Source organism: Geotrypetes seraphini, chromosome 5 (assembly GCF_902459505.1).
Source record: "Geotrypetes seraphini chromosome 5, aGeoSer1.1, whole genome shotgun sequence".
NCBI classification, from domain to species: Eukaryota; Metazoa; Chordata; class Amphibia; order Gymnophiona; family Dermophiidae; genus Geotrypetes; species Geotrypetes seraphini.
In genome coordinates this window covers 31477430-31499544 of record NC_047088.1, presented here as the reverse complement: position 1 = coordinate 31499544, position 22115 = coordinate 31477430, and the positions used below count along the sequence as shown (strand labels likewise).

Genomic DNA, 22115 nt, shown 5'->3' with positions numbered 1-22115 from the left:
TGCGCAGCAGAAGTGCACACGCGGCAGGGGGAGGAGCGGGGGGACAGAGAGGAAGAGGGTTGCCGGCGCTCCTAGCAGGATGGTGCCCAGGGCAGACTCCCTCCCCCCTAGTGCGGCACTGACTCCAGCCCAGGGAACTCTCTTGTGCCGACATAATTGCTAGCCAACATGCACGACAGATGATCTAGAAAAGTCCTTTCTTTTGCTATTCCTTTGCAACAGTTTGGAAAGATATCTGCCTACGCCCTAGATGAGGATTCGCATGAAACAGAAAACAAAGCTTGAAAGATGTTTGACCAGTTGGATGTCCCAGTGAATAACTCAGAGTCTTGCTATGTGGGAGGGAAGCGGGAGATTCATGCCACCGTGACTAATTAAGGACTGGATTATTGCAGATGTCCCATCCTCTAGGGTGTGTGCAGCCCTGCGTACCACACTTTTGCAATCATAAGTTGTTGCCGCGGAGTCCTGTCTTGGTGAAGGAAGAGATCATACGGTTCATTTAGGTTTGTAGTTCAGCAGGTGAAAACAGGCATCGGGCTGAGTGGGAGAGAGTGGAGGAAAATTTTTTTTAAAAAAAGAAAAAGCTTTAAATGCAAGACAGAGAGGGAAGGAATGTGAGAGTAGAAAAATGGAATGAAGATGCAGCCAGCTAAGTTGCAGCTCAATATCAAGTTTCAAGTTTAATGGAGATTTGATTAATCGCTTATTCATAATTCTAAGCGATGTACATAATAATAATAAAATTACAAAATATGGGGAACAATACAATAAGTAACAAAAAAAACAACAACAAAAACCAGGTCTAACAAGACTATTGACAAACTTAACAAAACTAAGAACATAAGGGAAGAGGGATAAGAACTACAAATTATTTGAAAGTTAAAGAGACATATAAGGGAGATACAGAAGGAAAGGGAAGTTAAAAAAATTACTTCAATAAACTTAGAGAGAAAAAGTAGAATTGGTTGGAAGACTAAATGGCTAATTTTCAAAGGCGTCTTTAAAAAGAAAGCTCTTTAGTTTACTTTTGAATTTTTCTAAGTTGTGTTCTTCCCTCAAGTAAACAGGAAGTGAGTTCCAAGTTTGGGGAGCTGTGACAGAAAAAATCAATTGCCGTCTAGTATTAATTATTCTAAGAGAGGGAATCGTCAGCAAGTGCTGTTCAGTAGATCTTAACGTTCTGTTGGAAGTATATGGAATTAATCTATATATATAAAATCGGAGGTATGTGTGTGTGTATGTGCCGCGATCACGCAAAAACGGCTTGACCGATTTGAACGAAACTTGGTATGCAGATCCCTCACTACCTGGGGTGATATGTTCTGGGTGTCTCCCGGCCCCCCTGCACACGTGGGCGGAGCTACAAACAGAAAATCAGATTTCACCCATTCATGTCGATGGAAAAAATGTAAAAAGCTGCCATTCTCACTGTAATTCAAAAACGGCTTGACCGATTTGAACAAAAATTGATATGCAGATCCCTCACTACCTGTGGTGATATGTTCTGGGGGTCTCGCGGCCCACCTGCACACGTGGGCGGAGCTACAAACAGAAAATCGGATTTCACCCATTCATGTCAATGGAAAAAATGTAAAAAGCTGCCATTCTCACTGTGACCAATTTGGATGAAACTTGGTATGCAGATCCCTCACTACCTGGGGTGATATGTTCTGGGGGTCTCACGGCCCACAACTCTATTTTGCTTGCTCAAGGCTGGGTTCACCCAAGAATTTATATGTTCTTGCTCCAGGAGGTGAAACTAAAATTGTTGTTTATAATCACGTTTTGCGTTAGTTGTATTGTATTCATTTTGTCAAATATTTCACTTTATAATTTGAATATTGTACTTTTTATTAAGCTGTAAAAAAATACTTTCATTCACCACTATAAAGTATCTTTATTTGAATCCATTTACAGTGTTATTGCTATAATTAAATACCCGTGCAACGCCGGGGCATTAGCTAGTAACTTATAAATGAAAGCTGGAGTTTTGTAAAGAAGGGTTTTGAATGTGAGCAAACAGTTTATATGTTATTCGGTGAGCAACTGGAAGCCAGTGCGCTTTATTGAGAAGGGGTGTTACGTGATCAAAGTTCTTAGCTTTGAATATGAGCTTGATAGAAGCATTCTGAATAATTTGTAGACGCTTGATTTCATTTTGAGCTATTCCCTTGAATAGGGCATTGCAGTAGTCGGTTGCCACGCAGCAAATGCTCTGACACCCATTAAATCCCTGTGGGCATCAGAGCGATTACCACAGCAGCAGTTGCCACTGTGGCTATGAAAAAGGAGCCCTTAGCCAGGAAAAGTCCATCAACTGCTGTTGAGACAGACATGGGAGAAGCCACTGCTTGCCTTGGATCGGTGGCATGGAATGCTGCTGTTATTTGGGTTTTTTTTGCCAGGTACTTGTGAAATGGACTGGCCTCTGTGAAGACAGGATACTGGGCTAGATGAACCATTGGTCTGACCCAGTAAGGCTATTCTTATGTTCTTATGTAAAATCTTCACTGGCTAGGTCAGGTGCCGCAGGGCTCGGTGCTTGGACCCGTGCTCTTCAGCATCTTTATAAACGATCTGGACATTGGTACGACAAGTGAGGTGATTAAATTTGCGGACGATACGAAGTTATTCAGAGTAGTGAAGGCACAGGGGGATTGCAAAAATCTGCAACGTGTCATAATCAAGCTCGAGAAATGGGCATCGACATAGCGAATGAGGTTCAACATGGATAAGTGTAAAGTGATGCATGTCGGTAACAAAAATCTCATGCACGAATACAGGATGTCCGGGATGGTACTTGGAGAGACCTCCCAGGAAAGAGACTTGGGAGTTCTGATCAACAAGTCGATGAAGCTATCCGCGCAATGCATGGCGGCGGCAAAAAGGGCGAACAGAATGCTAGGAATGATAAAAAAGGGGATCACGAACAGATCGGAGAAGGTTATCATGCCGCTGTACCGGGCCATGGTGCGCCCTCACCTGGAGTACTGCGTCCAGCACTGGTCGTTGTACATGAAGAAGGACACGGTACTAGTCGAAAGGGTCCAGAGAAGAGTGACTAAGATGGTTAAGGGGCTGGAGGAGTTGCCGTACAGTGAGAGATTGAAGAAACAGGGCCTCTTCTCCTTTGAAAAGAGGAGACTGAGATCGAAACATTCAAAATACTGAAGGAGATAGACTTAGTAGATAAGGACAGGTTGTTCACCCTCTCCAAGGTAGGGAGAACGAGAGGGGATAGATTCCGTACAAACGTAAGGAAGTTCTTCTTCACCCAGAGAGTGGTAGAAAACTGAAACGCTCTTCCGGAGTCTGTTATAGGGGAAAACACCCTCCAGGGATTCAAGACAAAGTTGGACAAGTTCCTGCTAAACTGGAACGTACGCAGGTGAGGCTGGACTCATTTAGGGCACTGATCTTTGACCTGGGGGCCGCCGCATGAGTGGACTGCTGGGCACAATGGACCACTGGTCTGACCCAGCAGTGGCAACTCTTATGTTCTTATAAATTATAGTATTCTCTAATTTATGCATGCACTGTGCATGCCACCCAGACTCTGGCCATATATACAACCACCTTCAAATTGCAAGCTATCACATTAATGTGCCACATTATAGAGCAGGGATGTTCAACCTCAGTCCTTAAGGACCGCATTCCAGTTGGGTTTTCAGGATTTCTGCAATGAATATGCATGAGATCTGTTTGCATCCACTCCCTTCATTGGACGCAGATTGATCTCATGTATATTCATTGTGTAAATCCTGAAAACCTGACCTACTGAGAGCTGAGATTGGACACCCCTGTTCTAGAATAACATGTAGCTGGAATATTGGTATTTGCATACATAAATGAGCACTCATGTGCATTTAAATGCCGGTATTCTGATCATTCGCATGTAATCTTGATGCCTAATTATGTTGGTGTCTTCTTTAAAGAATTACCCTCTTGCTGTCTTCTCTATTTCATCAAATTGCTGGATCCCAAATAGATGGTGTTAAATGCAGGAAATGTAGATAAGACCAGAGGGAATGAACAGCCCAGAGTGCAGCAAACCAAATCAGATAGTGAAGAGGCCCGCAGACGAAACAACGACCGGAGGCAATGATGGTGGAAATCGGAACTTCAGATGACCCGACACAGCCCATGTTTCGGCTGAATTTCCAGCGTCAGGGGTCAATCAAGATCTCGCAGTAGGGCTTCCAATGGCAATCATAGTCCACGTTCAGGGGTAACGTGGCAAAAGATCATTGCAAGCCTTTTTTGGTCAAACCTTGACTGACTCAACGCAAGCAAATAAGCCGGAACACGGGCTGTGATGGGTCGTCTAATAAAGTTATGGTTTCTACTGTCCTTATTTCATTAGAGGGTCAGGTCACAGTTAATTTGGTAAAATGTAGGTAAAACATGTGGTCTACCAACAGTGGTGTAGCGAGAGTGAGTAGTGCCCGGGGTGTTGGTGCCTTTTCCCCACTCTCTTTTCTCTCCCCCCTGCTGCTCGCGTGTCCCCCCCTTCCCCCCTATCTTTTTAATATTCCATGCGCAAGCATCAGCACAAACTTGCTGCCCATGTTGTGTCAACTATCCCTCTGACATCACTTCCTAGGTGCAGGGCCTGGAAGTGATGTCAGAGGGAAGGCGACACCAATACGGGCAGCAAATTCGTAATGCTGCTAGCGAAGTGGAAATTAAAGAGGTATGAGGGGGGTGTTGAAGAGGAGGATGGGGGTCTGCACCCCTTACAAAGACCATGCCCGGGGCAAACCACCCCTCCCCCACACCCCCCTTATTATGCCACTGTTTATCAGACAGATGTAGAATCACAAAGCAAGCCGATCGTGTACCGATCGGTTTGAGACCCCTTTGTGACCAGATTTCCCTCCTGCACTATTCACTAACCTCTCCTGCAATCCGCTTCCAATCCGTGCATGCAAATGAGGGGAAATGCATGCAAAGTAGACAGGGATGCGATTCACCAACCAAATTTTTCAAACCGACTGGGCTGGCCGATCAACCCAAGAAGCGACTGCTGGGGACCAGTCGAAAACATCTTTCTGACTCTCCAGCTCCATAGAAACCCTGCTCTCTGCCCTGCTCTGCCCAGATCTCTCCTGCCTGCTTGCCCCAAATCGCCGCATCGCTGCCCCGGTTTTCTCCTGACCTTCCCCGAATCTCTCCTGCCCTTCCCCCCCCCTGCGAACCCATGGTTTTAACCCACGGGTTTAAAGCGGGTTAAAACCACAGACTCGCTGAGCTAAATCTAATAAAAAAGGTAAAAGTTTTATTTAAAAAAAAAAAAAAAAAGTCACGGCTTGGACGGGCATGCGCAGACCATGCGTGGGGATCGCACAACAGCGATCCGTGCCGGCAGATGGGGGCGTTCCTCCGTTCACCCCCATCTGCATATTCAACTTTAAAGAATCCATCGGACCTGCCCCGATCAGGCAGGTTCGTGAATCTATCCCAGAGGCACTGACAGATAAACTTTTCTACAGTCGTTCTGGTATCATAAAACAATAAGGGCGGCAACAGGGAAATCAAAGTGTAGGTGTATAATTTGCATCCCTTTGTCAACAAACCGTTTTCAAAGGATGTACCTTTCTTGTTCTTCCTGTCCTGTGGTTCTGACTCTGGCTGAGGTGATAATTATCTTTTGCAAGTTTGTTGACTTTTGTCTTTTTTTAATAATCAGTCCTTCACCACTTTGTAGTTCTGAAGAGTATTGTTATTTCTAGTAGTTTTGATTTTAAGTTGCAAAATAAAGAGCTTGCAGGCATCATAATTCTTTCAAAGTAGCTTCCGTTTTCAAAAGGATCCCTCAGCGCCTTTGGAAGCAAATTGGATTCTGTTCACAACAGAATATTTCCATGGGCACAAATTAAAGCCTTTTGAGACTGAGGGGCTGCTGAAAAGTTCTCAAGGGGCTAGATTTTCCAAAAATCCACATAAAAAAACGGCAGACTGCTATTGCAGCCGTTATAGTAGTGATTTTTTAAAAAGCGAGTCATCCTCCCAAAAACGCTCATGCAAATGAGGTTGGTGGAGAGTAGCGAATATTCGCCAAATTTGCATGTGCCTGTCACTGGTGATAGCAATCGGCACATGCGCAGAATAAATGCAAAAGAAAAAAACCCCAACCAACCACAAACCAAGCTTCCGAAGTCAAGCAACCCTCCACCCGACAGCGGGATGCCTACTCTCCCACCAACAAGCAAAACCTCCCCTGGCAAGCTGGAGAGATGCCCATTCTTTTCCACCACCAAGCAACACCCCCCTCAGCAGTGAGAAAGGGGCTCACGCTCTCCCGCCACCAAGCCACAGCCCCCTGGCAGCTGGAGAGATGCGCAATCTCTCCCGCCGCCAGTCAAAAACCCCCCAACAATCCCCCCCCCCCGTCAGCAGGAGAGATGCTCAGGTTGGGCCTATGTGATGCAAATGCACATGAGTCAAGTCTCCCTCATTTGAAAGGAAGCTCTGAAATGAGGGCATGGGATGAAGTTAAGAGGGATGTAAAATAGCGTGATAATTAAGCCATCTTCTAACTGGTCTGACTGTAGTTTACAGGAAAAAATTTTGAGATCCTTTGAGGATTTTGAGGCTAAGATGGTGGACTCGAATGAATCTCTTGCTATGATGTCTAGTCCTCCCCTTCGTCCCCTGGTTCTGGGCTGAGACATAATTTTAAACCCAGGTGGAAGACACTCATGAATTATGATGTCATTATCGGAGATCAACCATGTTTCAGTTAAAAGAACAAAGTCAGGGTTGGTCTCCTCTAGCCAATCTTTAACCAGCTGTGATTTGTTCCTGATAGATCAGATGTTTAAGTAGAAACCTTGAACCTTTTGGTGGAGGGGGGCGTCAGCAGGTACTGAGTAGGAAACTTTCCTCAACGATCGGTGTTTTTTTACTGTAGGGTCTCTTTGGTTTACGTGAGGGGGGAACAGCCGGGATTTGGAAAGGGCCCCATTCAGAGCAGTCATGAATGAAACGATGGGCGGACCTGTGGGGTTCTGGGATGGTAGAATGGGACCTTATGAGGATTGGAATCGGAGTAGAGTGTAGTGCCTCAGTTAACCAGCTTTTGTAACAAGACCAATAAAACATAAGAAATAATGTTAGATAGTTGAGTATAGAAGCCATCATATATTGAGTGATACAACAGAGCTTAAGATAACTTATCTGGAATAGATAATAGATTAACCGTGCAAAATACTTATCAATGCCGGAGACATTAACATCTCCATCTCAGTTTGCAGACTTTTCCAATAAATCCAGATCAAGGTTGACTATAGTCAGTCTCATTGGACTCTTAATGGGCTGGAATACCACAAGGATCCATATTTCCAGCCTTATCATTTAGCATTTTTATGATTTCAGTCTGTTGTTGACTTATTTTGGTGGTCCATTACCGATTTGATGCGGAGGATCTGCAATTTTTCTTACCAATTGAGAAATCTCTTTCAGTGACCATCCATAATAATAAAAGGCCAAGCGCGCATGGGCTTTTCAAAAATCGTGATTCATGGTGGCGTGAGGTGTGCTTCTGTGTCACACCTCCCGGCGCCTGCGCTAGCTGAAGGTGCGTGTTCCAGAGACTCCTCCCTCCCGCTGCTCGTCAAAGTGGCCTGCTGAGGTTCGCCAGCCGCTGTAGCGAACCTCGCAGGCCGCTCTCCACCTTCCCGATGCTGATAAAAAAAGGAAATCCAGGTAGGACGGAGGCTGTGATCGGCAGCGACTGCTGCTACTCCTCCAGCCGCCTAGCTCCTCTCCGCTGGCCCCGGACGGCAGCTCCCTCCTCCCCGTCCTGATCACGAGGGAGACCGTGCAAGGGGAAGGGGAAAGGGAGGAAGCGTCTCTAGCACCCGTTAATGTAACGGGCTTAAAGAGCTAGTGAATTATCTAAAATACTATGTACTGAAATGATAAAAACATGGATGGCCGTTAATAGGTAGTACAGTAAAACTCAAATTTTATTACTTTCAAGATCTGTAATTGAATATTGTGTCCTACATCTATTTTATTTGAGAGACATTTGATCCCAACTGTTAATGAGCTAAATGGCCGTAGGCATTATTACATCCTTAGGCATACTCCGTTTAGGCCAGAGTTTTCACGGCCTAAATAAGTGTGCCTAACTTAATCTACCTGGACACTACCCTGAATCCACCCCTAACCATCCCTACATCAAAGTGGTAGGCGCCTACTAGTAAACTGATTCTTTTGATCGTTTTTTAAATGATTTTTTTTTTTTTTTTTTTTTAGTTCAACAATTTTTATTCGTTTTTGTAATATACATGACAATTCCATTATATGAAAAAGTATAGAAAAATATAAAACAGGTATGCCAAAATGCAAACCAATATTGTCATAACGCTAGAAGCAGAAATAAAAGGAATACTGACCAATTTAGAAAACATAAAAAGATATCGTTCAGCTGACATTAATATACAATCTGAAGTAATAAGTATTCAAACGGAAATCAGAATAGCTATCCGTCAAGGTGAGAGTCACAGTAATTTTGTACGTATACAATTTCTTATATATTTAGGGCTCCTGTTACAAAGGTGCGCTAACCAAAAAACTACTGCCTGCATTTTAGCGCGCGCTATTCCACGCGTTAAGGCCCTAACGCACCTTTGTAAAAGGAGCCCTTAGTGATGAAATCCACTTTGATTTTTTTGGGGTAACGTGGGATGGAAAGGTCTAAGCTCTAACTCTGCCGCATATCTTCCTTTTCTTCAGTCGCTACTTTTCTCAGTTTGTATGTTTAAGCCTAGCAGGACTGACTGACTTTTTTTTTTCTGCTGTCAGCTCCCAGCTAGTCCCGAAATGACTTTTCTGAGCAAACACCTGGTTTTATTATCTGTGTACAGTCATTTATGGTGCGGAGTTTCTTTTTTGTGTCCTTTGAAGCCTTGCCTAGGGCTGACCTTTTTGAGTGACCCACCTGCGTAGGGACAAAGTTTTATAAAGCATAAACGTCAATAAATCTATGAACTGTGATTTCTGCTTCGATATCACATAAAAACTAGTGTGGACGGAGACTGAGCGATGCGTTTTTGTTTGGTAAACGTTGTTCCGTAATACTAGCGTGATGACAAAACTAAACTTCCTTGTGTTGTTATAGGGCTCCACCTATCATCGGTTACCTCCCCTTCGAGGTTCTGGGAACTTCAGGGTATGATTACTATCATGCCGACGATCTGGAACTTCTTGCTAAGTGCCATGAACAGTGTAAGTACATTATTACTCATACATTTTATCTTTAATCAATTAATTAATTAATCTAACCATTTATATACCGCATAAAACTATGTTTTGTTTTGTTTGTTTTTTTTATTCGTTTTTGTCAATAGTATTTTTTTATTTTTTTATTTTTTTTTGTTGTCAATAATATGTTCAGTTTTATTCAGTGTATTATTCCCCTTTTATTGTAATTTTAGTAACATGTACATCGCTTAGAATGTGGATTAATCGATTAATCAAATTTTTAATAAACTTGAAACTTGAAACTTTGATTACATACAGATTATCCTTGTAGCCCTTTAGTCGCTAAACATATGATACCATCAACAGACAAACATAAATTTCCCATACCCCCCCCCCCAGGGAAAAATAATACAATATCAAAAACAAACATTATCAAATCATAATATAAATACAGGCATTTTCAAATCATAATTTCAACAATTAAAATGCAGAAAAGTATTGAATATTAAGTTCAAAGGCAAAAATATTCTGAACACTGGGGCTCCTTTTACTAAGGCGCGCTAGCGTTTTTAGCGCCTGCAGGAAATTACCACGCGCTACGCGTCTAGAACTAACGCTAGCTCAATGCTGGCGTTAAGGTCTAGCATGCGCAGCAATGTAACGGAAGGCATTGACAAAAAAGCTGCATTTTTAACATTTTTCTTAAAATTGATCTTCCCCGCACAAAATCGCAGAATGGCAGGCAAGACAAGACATCATTGATGCTCCAATCTTGACATGCACAATAGACATCTGGCCCTCAATACTCAATTTCATTGTATTTTCAGATCTTAAATTTCTTCGAGGTTGGTAAATTTCAAACATCTCTTCTCCTTTGTTCTGTAGTCTGCTCGATTATTTTTTTTTTTTTTAATGTTAGAGTCATGCTAGTTGCCTTAGAATTCCAATGGCATAGGAGGAAATGAGACCACTTGCAGTTTACATTAATATAAGATTGCCAGATTTTACGATTGTAAAATCCGGACACCCTAGACCTGCCCCCCCTAGGCCCGCCCATCTCCACTCCACTTCCGCCCCCTGCTGCCTGCTTTGGCCAGGCAGGAGGCAATCCACGCATGCGCAGATGCCACGCAATGATGTCACACGCACACGTGCTCATGATATCATCGCATGGCATTCGTGTATGTGCGGATGCCATCCTGCCCAACGCGATTGAGAGGAGGCTTTTCAAAACCCGGACCCCCCGGACATGTCCTCAAAAGGAGGACATGTCCGGGAAAATCCAGAAGTCTAGTAACCCTACATTAATGGCAGCAGGGCCCAGGTCTCACACAGAAAATGGGCCTCCACTTGAGGGAAAAAAACCTCTTTTTGCTTTTTTAACTGAACATGAAGTTACCTCGGCTACTGGATTTTTCCATAATTAGAAACAGGTTTGCAGACTTCTAAAATAATATGCCTCAACCACTGCCATAATTGTTTTAAAAACTGAGTTCCAGGACCTCCTAATTTGCAAAGGGCTGGGCCTCTGCGATTCTCAGAAACATCCTGAAGGCAGGACTATACGCTGGGCTCATGCATGTTGTAGCTTGTGGCATTTGTTAGTTTTTCAGTGGCTGGCTGCGCATACTGTTAGATCCTGCGTGGCTGAATTCATGTTAACTTGATTTTGACATTCTACTCGCCGGTTTCAGTGCTCTAACCAATCTTTTCATTCTCATATTGTCAAGGAGTGTAACTCTCCAAAGCTAATCACAAATATATTCAATTAGTCTAGTAAAGAGGTTCCACCTGCAGCTTGTCTGAAAACCTACGAGGTTTTGCGCTTACTGAGTTTTACACACAAAAATTAATGCATGTCCTCTGCTGTTAGTGCACTGAAAGATTCTTCACCACACATTAAGACCATTCACAATTAGTACAGAGGCATTCCCCCCCCATCCCAATTCTATATATACTTGTCCTTGTGACTTAATCTACATTGGACACACTAATAGACCAGTTAAAACTAGACTAAACGAACATAAGTCACGAATACTTACCCAAAACCTACAGGCTCCTAAGGTAAATCATTGGATTCTTATTAACATACAGTATTGAGGAGTTGAAATGGCGGGTCATAGACCAATTAGATGGGTTTAACGTCTGCTTGTACCCTCTAAAACTTTTGAACGCTGACCTCTTATGGTAAGTTTTTGGATGCTCCGTGTCCCCACTAATGATGTTACAGTTGCTTTCAGCAATCTCTGGCCGTTAAGGCTACGACGTGATTTTGATGCCGTCATTCGTCTGAACGAATTCTGCTCTTTCTTGTTACAGTGATGCAATTTGGGAAAGGGAAGTCTTGCTACTACCGATTCTTGACTAAGGGCCAGCAGTGGATTTGGTTACAAACTCACTACTACATCACATACCATCAGTGGAATTCAAAACCCGAATTCATTGTCTGCACACATACTGTGGTTAGGTGAGTGTGCGGAGGCTCTGTGCGCTCAGAGCTCGCTCTTGGTTATGTGCTCGTTTATGATGGGGGTTTTTTTTTTCCATTCCTGACGAGCATTAGCTCAATTGCTACTGACTGGTGAAAAGATCGAGAACAAAGGGTCATGCACGGAAAATGGGAGAGGGGGGCGGTTGAGAGGAAGACAGAGAAACGCTGCTGTACCGGAGAGGGAAATGCTGGCTTTGGAATCATTTCCCCGGCAGCGGTGGAGGTGGTAGGCAGAACAGAGTTATAAGCCCTCTTGAGACCGATGCAGAGAAAAAGAGGGCAGGGCAAGGGACAGAAATTGAATGGGATCTATGATGATGTCATAAGCAGAGGCAGGTTAGAAACAGAAACATAGAAAGATGACGGCAGAAAAGGGCTATAGCCCATCAAGTCTGCCCACTCTACTGACCCACCCCTTTAAGTCTACTGACCCCCTTTAGGTTGGGATGGGCTTGCAGAGTATCTGCTCTATGATTTTTTTATTTTTATTTTGTTTATTTATAATTTTTACAAGAGTTCAATATGGAATTCTAAACTCATACATCTTAAAGGAAAATCATTTATTATCTAAGAACTTCCATCTAGCCCACATCCCAAAAGAACTAACTTCCTTTATGAGGCAATATAACAAACAAGAAAATCGAGGATTACCCATAACAGAAAAAAATCATAGCATAATATTTTTAAACATAACTGAGCTCAAAAAAAAGGGGGAAAGAAAAATTCCTCGAACATTAGGTGAAGCTAATACATTCTCCTCAAAATAAATAACAGTTAGTTTAAATCTTATGTTGTTTATTCATTTTCAAAAAACTCTCCAATTGAATTGAATCCCAGAAACTGCACTAGGCAGGGAAACTTTAGATAAAAAGTGGCTCCAAGAGCCAAAACTCTAGATTTTAAAGAAAGAAAAGCCTTCCTTTTCATCTGAGTGGATCTAGCCGCATCAGGAAATATTAATACTGTGTCACCACAACATTTTGCTTGTTATTCCTAAAGTATGTTTTCATAATTATACTTTTATCTGACTCACTAACACAAGTTATTAAAAGAGTAGACCGACTTTGTATGGTATCCGAGGAATCCTCTAAGAATTCAGTGAGATTTAAATCAGTTGATACCAATTGGTCTACTCCTTTTTCACAAACAACTTTTTTCTTTTGTGGAATGTAGTAACAATTAGAAATAGCCAAGGAATCTGAGTTTGGGAGTCCCAAAATCTCCTTAAAATACTTACGAAGTAATATTTCTGCTGAAATAAGATGTGTTTTGGGGAAATTTACCAATCTCAGATTCTTGGAGCGATATAAATTCTCTATATTTTCAACTTTTGAGTATATTATTTGTGAATTCTTAAATAAGTGCACTTTTAACTCTGCAGGATTTGAATAAACAATGTTGAGTTTATAAGTCATTATAAACCAAAGATATCTGTTTAAATAGGGGGTGGGTTGTGGAGTATTCTAAGGGTGATGGTACTTGGATGTATATGTATAAGTAGTGATGTTTACTAACTAACTCCTGGATTCTATATATGGCCGTCATTATTTGCTGACAAAAGAGCAATACAAAAAGAAATCCAACCGAATCTGCAGAAAAACCACCGAAACAGGAAAACCAAACAAAAACTGCAGACAATGTACACGATGCAGGCAAGAATTTATTGTACCAAAGTTAAAATGCAGTAATAAAAAACCTTTTTACCAACCAAGAGACCCAATACGGTCCGTGTTTCGGACAACACGCCTTCGTCAGGGGTCCATGGTAAATAAGGTATACAATGTAGCAATTCTATGAGCGTCGGAGCTGTTACTGCCACGACCGGCGCTAAAAATACTAGCGTGATTTTGTAAAAGGGGGGGGGCTAGTTAATTTGTGCAAAAAATTTCATTTTTGCTGCTGACGACCGCTTGATTTTTCATCTCATAAGTTGTGTGAACAGCTTGTATTTGAAAAAGAGTACGAGTACAAACGGCCAAAAAGCACACGCCAAATTTTGTAATTGTGATTACACCCATTACCCCTCCTTTCAGCGCAGGCCGGCACGCTGACTGCTCTGCGCTGCTCCTGACACTTATAGAATTCCCATGAACATTGGGAGCAGCGCAGAGCATACAGTGCTAAAATCCTCTATCACAGTTTTGTAAAAGGGAGGGGGATTATTTGGTATTTTTATTCATGCTGTCATATTTGTGAAATTATTCACAATTGTGTATTTCATGCCCAAAGATGGAAATTGTTGAATCAGTATTTTTCTAACTATTGTGCTAAATTTTGTTAATCCCCCCTCTCTTTAACTGATATAAAACTTATATTTTGAAAGTTATTAGCCATGTAAAAATCTACTAACATTAGCATCTGGCACTCCCTAGTGGTAGCTTTTTTTAAAAAATCTGTTTAAGCAAAGAAGCTGAGACATAGCTGGAAATGGCAGTGCATAGAAAATTTTGCATGTCATCAGATGATAATTGTTTTGTGGGGATATATTTTGTGAAAATGTACAGACTTTTTTTAAGCAAAAAGTTAATTACACCTAGTTAATTTTTGCTGCTGATGACTGCATGATTTTTCAGCTCATAAGTTGTGTGAACAGCTTGCATCTGAAAAAAAAGAGTACTGTATATACTCTAATATAAGCTGAGAATTTTGGGCCCCTGACATGACCCTCAAAAAATATTTTTTATTATGCGGTTAGTGCATCCAGATTTGGCAGTTACCGCAGGATGTCTGAGCATGTCACATAGTATGCCAGATCTACAGCCACAGCACCCTAACGTTGTGGCTTCAAACCCTGTGCTGCTCCCTGTGACCCTGGGCAAGTCACCAAATCCTCCACTGCCCCAGGTACATTAGACGGATTGCGAGCACACCAGAACAGAGAGAGAAAATGCTTGAAGTACTTGTATGTAAACCACTTTGAGTGTGGCTGTAAAACTACAAAAAGGCAGTATACAGGTCCCAGTCCCTTTCCCTGATGTCACAATGCCTGGCAGACACCCAAATATTAGCAACATTCCAGAGCTCATATTGTGATGTCATAATGCCTCATTCCACCAATGAATGCCTAAGAGCCAACCTCATCGGTGATGTCACAATGGCTTCATTATTCTTTACATGGCTCACTTCTGATATTGTATTGGAGGAGAGTGTGGCGCAGTGGTTAGAGCTTCAGCCTCATCCTCCGCCCCCCTCCCCCAAGGTTGTGGGTTCAAATCCCATGCTGCTCATTTGTGACCCAGGGCAAGTCACTTAATCCTCTACTGCCCCAGATACATTAGATAGTGAGTCCACCAGGACAGGTAGGGAAACCGCTATGAGTGTGGTTGTAAATCTACAAAAAGGTGCTAAACAAGTCCAAATCCCTTTCCCTTTAAGTGACACTGGGTATACATGCTATATAACAGGAAATGCTTATCCACTCTTACCCTAGCTAAAATAATATTCAAACCCCTTTCTGATCTCATGTGTCCCCTTATTTTCAGAGAAAGTACCTGCTTAGAATATATAAACCACCTTGGCTGAACCACAAAAAAGCAGCATATCAAGTCCATGATCTTTTACTCTTCAATGGAACATCCAATTTTTAAATTATGTCTCTGCATTACTAGTACAAAAAGCCCAGGCGGCTGGAAATGCGCAGTAGCTTTTCACTACTTTGTTAAACTACTTATTTAACCCCCCTCCTTTACAAAGCCGCGCTAGTGTTTTTAGCGCTGGCCGTGGCGGTAAGAACTCCGACGCTCATAGAATTCCTATGAGCGTCGGCGTTCTTACCGTCATGGCCGGCGCTAAAAATGCTAGCGCGGCTTTGTAAAGGAGGGCCTAAATGATATTTCCATCGTTTACTTTCCTTTCAAGCAGCTAGTTGGGATGCTGACTTTCGCCGATTATTGGATCATTCAAATTCTTATTTGCATTTTAGGAAATTATTGAAAGCTTTATCTATTTGTTAAATTTTTTTTAGAAAATTGATGATTTGTATTTTGCTGTGAAGTGCTCAGTTCTCTTTTACCCTCCCCCCCCTTCACAAAACCGCACTAGCATTTTCGTTGAATTCTATGAGCATCGGAGCTGTTACAACCGTGGCCGGCACTAAAAACCGTGCTACGGTTTTGCAAAACGGGGGGGTTATTTTGTTAACTGCACTGATCTGCAAGGTATTGCTGTATATAAATCCTTTTTTTTATTTTTTAAATTAATTATAACTTTTTCACAACTATAACAACTTGTTTAAGAAAATACCGAGCTGTAATCCAACATGAAAATAAATCTAAGTACAAATTAAGAAGTACTAACAGTTTTATGGAAATAGCTTTTCCGTAGACCACAAACAAAAGGAAAGGAGGAATCAAAATTACCGAGAGATAAGTTACAGGAAACTATTTAGGAAAAGGCATGGAGGGGCATAATCAAAAAAAAGTCTAAGTCCCCTTTTGGCCTAAGGTCTTAAATGTTGAAAGTAGAAGCAGGGAAAATGTCCATTATAAAAAAAAACGTCCAAAAGGAGGGTTATTTTGATAATGGCCTGCCTCTACGTTCAGCTGTTTAAACGCCCAGATCAACACTACGTCTACACTAACACCATATAATCAACCTAAAAAAAGCCTAACTCCCAAACGACCAAAACAAGAGCTTTTAGGCGAAGGAGGAGCCAGTCCTTCGCCTAAAAGCTGGATTCTGTAACCAGTGTCTGTCAAAAACAACACCGGTTACAGAATCCACCCTCCCCCCCCCCAACGACATCGAGGCAGGAGGGATCCTAAGCTCTCCTGCCCTGGGCACCCCCGAACTCCCCGACAGGATCGGGCAGGAGGGAGCCCAAGCCCTCCTGCCCTCGACGCAAGGGCCCCCCCGAACCTCGATCGCCCCCCCCCCGCCGACCCGCGACCCCCCCGCTGACCCGCCGACCCCCACCACCCTCCCCATACCTTCAATAACATTGGTCGGACGGACGGGTGCCAAGCCCTTCCGTCCGACAGGCTAGCCATCTGTTGAATGGCTGGCCTTAGGACCTGATTGGCCCAGGTGGCTCAAATCCCGCCCACAGGTGGGGCCTGAGACGCCTGGGCCAACCGGAATAGGCCAGTAGGCTTAGGTCCCTCCTGTGGGTGGGGCCTTAGGCACATGGGCCCAACCCGGCTTCGACGCTCATAGAATCCCTTTGAGCATCGGAGCACTTACTCTGCGAGCCTTGCTAAAAGCACAGCTTGATAAAAGGGGGGAGGGATAGACTTGTGCTGATTTGTATTTGTACTATTAATGAAGACCACCATTATTTTTACTTCAGTATCTTAACCCAAAGTAACGTACAAAGCAAGAACAAATGCTTTCTTTTTGCAGCTACGCAGAAGTTCGGGCAGAGAGAAGGCGAGACCTTGGCTTAGAGGAATCCTCAATAGAACTGGCAGCATCTTCCTTGAAGGTACACACCTTGAGGTTTGGAACGGGGCCTATGAGCTCTCGTTACTCTATGAATTGTTACTCCTCATCCGCTCTCCAATAGTAGCTGCAATTAAAATATCCTTCAAGATTTGTGTGGTATGGGTGGGGGTGGAGGGTGGGCTGCAGTGCTAATTAATTCTAAAATGTAGCAGAAAATAGTGTTGAGAAAAGCATGAATTGCTTGACTTCTTTTGCTGAACAGTCAGTTAGGTTAATGTCATCGTTGGCTAACTCAATTTACAGCGTAGGGTGCTCTTAATTTGGGGGGGGGGGGGGTACAGGGGCATTCCTACTATAGTGGGATGTGTGCCCATGAATACTCTATAAACCAGCAGAACCTGGTCAGAGATCGCCTGCTATATCCTCTTCTTCTCTTCCAAAATCAGTGGCACCCTTTCATTCTTTACTTAGCAGTGAGGTTCTGGCTTGGTTAACTAGAACACAGGTCTCGTGATGTGAAGAGGCCTAAGAAACCTTTGTCACCTTGCCAGACCAGCTGCTCCTCTTTGTACAATGACTTAGTTAAAGTTAGAAACTGCCTTTGGGCTGGGTTCTTATACCACTTCAAATTTTTTTGTGGGATCTCCTCCTACCATTATTTCACTGCTTCAGAGAAATTATGAATGGCACAAAAAGGCCATCCTGCACTTATTTTGTTGGACCACTAGAGGTCTCTGCCATCTAAGCAAGACAGAACCTTCATCTAAGACAGGGGTAGGCAATTCCGATCCTGGAGAGCCGGAGCCAGGTCAGGTTTTCAGGATATCCACCATAAATATACATGAGATAGAGTTGCATCTCAAGGAGGCAGTGCATGCGAATCCATCTCGTACAGATTCATGGTGGATATCCTGAAAACTTGACCTGGCTCCGGTTCTCGAGGATCGGAATTGCCTACCCCTGATCTAAGACTTTTGTAAAATACTAGGGGTTTTTTGAAAGCACAGACGTAGACATCAATTTTCTGACCCAGACATCCTAGATAGATAATCATTGTTTGCTCATTAAAGATACCTTTGAAACCAAATTCTTTTCAGATATATAATATGATGATTTTGACAGTGAATGAATGCTTGTAAATAGAAATAATGGACAGCAGAAAATTATAGGCAATTTCTTTTTATGGAACTAATTTAAGCTTTTCAGAAATGTGTTCAGTTAAGCCAATAAAATGTTATTACCTATAGCTTTTCTCTTCACCTCTACTCATATTTCTTTCTATCCAAATTGACTAACATAGCAACCAAAAATTCTTAGAATAATATTTCTACTTATTTTCTCTAGAGTCACAGTAATTACCTTGATATCAGACCCTGTACAGCAAACCAAGAAACAAGCCGGGACAGAGTGTCTGTGTCATCTCATAGTTCCCGCAGGTCTTCACGCACTGCGCTCTCAGATTCTGCCTGTACGTATAAAGATTGAAAGCTGTAACAAAGCCATTTCTGCCTGCTGTGGTGAGAGAGGCATTGGGAATGTCTGGAGCATGAAACAGGGATCCATCCTGTTCCTCTTGGTGTTCACTGGTACTGAATTACAATGTGTATGCTGGTTTATGTAAGTATAAACCACAGGTGTCAAAGTCGGTCCTCGAGGGCCAGAATCCAGTCGGGTTTTCAGGATTTCCCCAATGAATCTGCATGAGATCTATTTGCATGCACTGCTTTCAATGCATATTCATTGGGGAAATCCAGAAAACCCGACTGGATTCCGGCCCTCGAGGAGGGACTTTGACACCCCTGGTATAAACAAAAGATTCTATGGAGTGTTGATGTTCAAGATGTAGGCTTAATTAAGAAAATGATTCTTGATAATCCGCATAAAAATATGAAGGACCCAACATGGTCTGTGTTTCGACAGCACAGTCTTCCTCAGGGGTCCTATGGTGGAGGATGGGCAGGGGAGAGCTTCAATGGCTGGGAGAGTGTAGATGGGCTGGAATAAGTCTTAACAGAGATTTCGGCAGGTGGAACCCAAGTACAGCACCGGGTAAAGCTTTGGATTCTTGCCCAGAAATAGCTAAGAAGAAAATCAAAATTTAAAAAAAAAAAAAAATTTAAATTGAATCAGGTTGGGCAGACTGGATGGACCATTCGGGTCTTTATCTGCCGTCATCTACTATGTTACTATGAGTAAATGCGCGTGCGATAACCTTAATGTGTAAGTGAAAGTGAAAATGGGTCTAAGTGACATTGATGGTATTGGGCTGACAGTGCCGTCATGTGTGAATATGATGAGATGACTAGTACCAAATAAAGTGTGACCATGTGGAAAAAAAGGTGCACAGTGATGGAAAAGGGATCTGGACAACCACAAAAGTGAAGAAGCACTAGGGCTGGAGATTTGTAAAGCGCTGATCGTGTGATGGTAATGAACAGATTTTCTTAGCAAAAAGGTGAAAAACAAAGGTTATCACACATGAAGACTGTATTGTCGAAACATGGACCGTGTTGGGTCCGGAGTTCCCAGTGTATCAGTTCCTTGGTATTTTTATGTGGATTTAGCAAGAATCATTTTCTTAATTAAGCCTACATCTTGAGCATCAACACTCCACAGAGTCTTTTGTTTTTGCTGGATTTGTATCTGTGGATTTGTATCTGGCTTGTGGTTTAACCCTTTCAGGACCATAAGGATCGTAGGCCAATTTTTGTGGTTTTGACGACATTTTTATGGTAAAAAGGGCTTGCAGATGCCAAAAAATTGATTTTTTTTGTGAAATATCATTATTTTTTTTTAAAAAAATCAAACTTCTGGCTTATGGACAGTGTGGCAAGTGAATCTTCTCGTCAATCTGGCAACGACGCTAATGAATGAATGTCGGAACCAGTTTGTTTACATAAAGGCAGTATCATATGGAATCCATACATATCAAATATAGAACTGTAGACTATCCCAATCAAAATTTATAGGATTTTAAAGTTATGGGACAAATATGTCCCTTGGTCCTGAAAGGGTTAAGTAAGTATTCCTTATTCCACTCACTGATCGCGTTTTTTAAGTGCATGTACTTTATGTATTTGCTTTGTAGCTACATCATCGATGCGTCCCACAGAAGCCAGTACCCCCTCAAGACAGTCACTGCCAATGACCCAGCAAGATAAAACAACCATGAGAATGGCAACAAGCAACACACAGGTACCTTTCACATGCTGCACTTGGCTTCATTTTCAGCTTGAAGAGGCATCCTATGTGATGCACAAAACAAGTCCAATCGGAAATCCTGTACAAGATAAACATTAAGGAGGGAAATTCTGTAAGTGGGCACTAGAGAATGATACGGGGACAAAATTATCCCTGTCCCTGCAGGAACTCAATTTCCCCCGTCCCGTCCCCGTGAGTTTTGTCGCTGTCCCTGCCCCATTCCTGTAAGCTCTGCCTTAACCGCACATGCCTCAAACACGTATGATTTTAAAGTATTTGAGGCTTGTGCAGATGGGGACAGAGCTTAGGCTTTGGTGGATTATGACATCACAATCTGAGCGACACGATTGATAAAGGGTATGGAAAACCTTTCATATGCTGAGAGATTAGAGAAACTGGGGCTCTTTTCCCTGGAAAAGCGGAGACTTAGAGGGGACATGATAGAGACTTACAAGATCATGAAAGGCATAGAGAAAGTGGAGAGGGACAGATTCTTCAAAAGGGACAGATTCAGAACCAATGCTAGGAAGTTCTTCTTCACCCAAAGGGTGGTCGACGCCTGGAATGTGCTTCCAGAGGGTGTGATAGGACAGAGTATGGTATTGGGGTTCAAGAAGGGATTAGATAATTTCCTGAAGGAAAAGGGGATAGAAGGGTATAGATAGAGGATCACTATACAGGTCCTGGACCTGATGGGCCGCCGCGTGAGCGGACTGCTGGGCGTGATGGACCTCTGGTCTGACCCAGCAGAGGCACTGCTTATGTTCTTATGTTGCTACTTATGATTTTAAAGTGTTTGAGGCTTGTGCAGATGAGGACAGAGCTTGCAGGGATGGGGCAGGGACAGAAAAGGAGCTTGCGGGGATGGGACGGGAAAATTAGTTCCCCTGGGGACGGGGAAAAGTTTGTCCCCGTGTCATTCTCTAGTGGGCACTTCCATTTACACCCCTGAGACTGCATGGCAGGTATCTATTCTATAACACACTGTCTCTCAAACTGTGTTCCAAGGCACAGTGGGGTGCCCCGAAGAGATTCCAGATGTGCCACCAGAAATTCCAGAATTTTACTTTATTTTTTAAAATCCCCTTCCTACGTAAACACTAGAATAGATGACATGTACATTGCGTATGCAAGAGTCTGCCAATGTTATAAGCCCTGTGTGCGTAAGGATACAACTGCCCAGACAAGCATCATTCTTTGACGTGATTGGTCCTTGAAAAACAACAGCAAGTAATTTTATTTTTTTTTTTTTTAAACAGTAGTTATCCTAACTGTTTGGGGCCTCTTATCTTTGTGAAGTTGGATTTTCAGCTCTGACAGAAATTATATGGAAAAAAAAAAAGATCTACTACAGATTGCGGATGATGAAATGCGTGTTTGCTTGTCGACTATCAAGCCACGTTTTAAGCTAATTTGCACTCAAAAACAAGCACATGCATTGCATTAATTAGCAATTCTATTTTATCTACTTTAGTTTCATCATTGTTACAATTACCCATACATAGCTTAAAGAACTTTAAATAAATAACTCAAATTTGGTTTTGCAATTTTATCATTTCAATTATAAGCTACCACGAAAATCATTTGCTCCATTTAGTGTGCCGGAGCTAACAAAAGTTTGAGAGACCCTGCTATAACAGAACCTCAGCACCTAGGTTCCAGTATAACATACAAGTGTAACCCAGTATCAGCATGCCTAGAATTTAGAAACTCACAGCTACATCTGTTAGTCCCCCGCACTTACAGGTGTAAATGCGAGTGACTAAGGAGAATTCATCAAACAGCGTTAGGGCTTTTGCATGGGCGTTAGGGCCTTAATGTATGTTAA

General features: G+C 42.5%; 1 protein-coding gene across 2 annotated transcripts in view; it reads left to right on the top strand.

The window, feature by feature from the left end:
* Positions 1 to 22115, top strand: part of PASD1 (PAS domain containing repressor 1) — a 128362-nt gene that overhangs the window by 76856 nt on the left and 29391 nt on the right. For both annotated transcript variants that reach the window (XM_033944274.1, XM_033944275.1), the window contains 5 exons: positions 9131 to 9237; positions 11533 to 11680; positions 17045 to 17126; positions 18431 to 18554; positions 20175 to 20281. In XM_033944274.1, coding sequence (XP_033800165.1) covers positions 9131 to 9237; positions 11533 to 11680; positions 17045 to 17126; positions 18431 to 18554; positions 20175 to 20281 — 568 coding nt within the window. The remainder of the gene's footprint in view (positions 1 to 9130; positions 9238 to 11532; positions 11681 to 17044; positions 17127 to 18430; positions 18555 to 20174; positions 20282 to 22115) is intronic.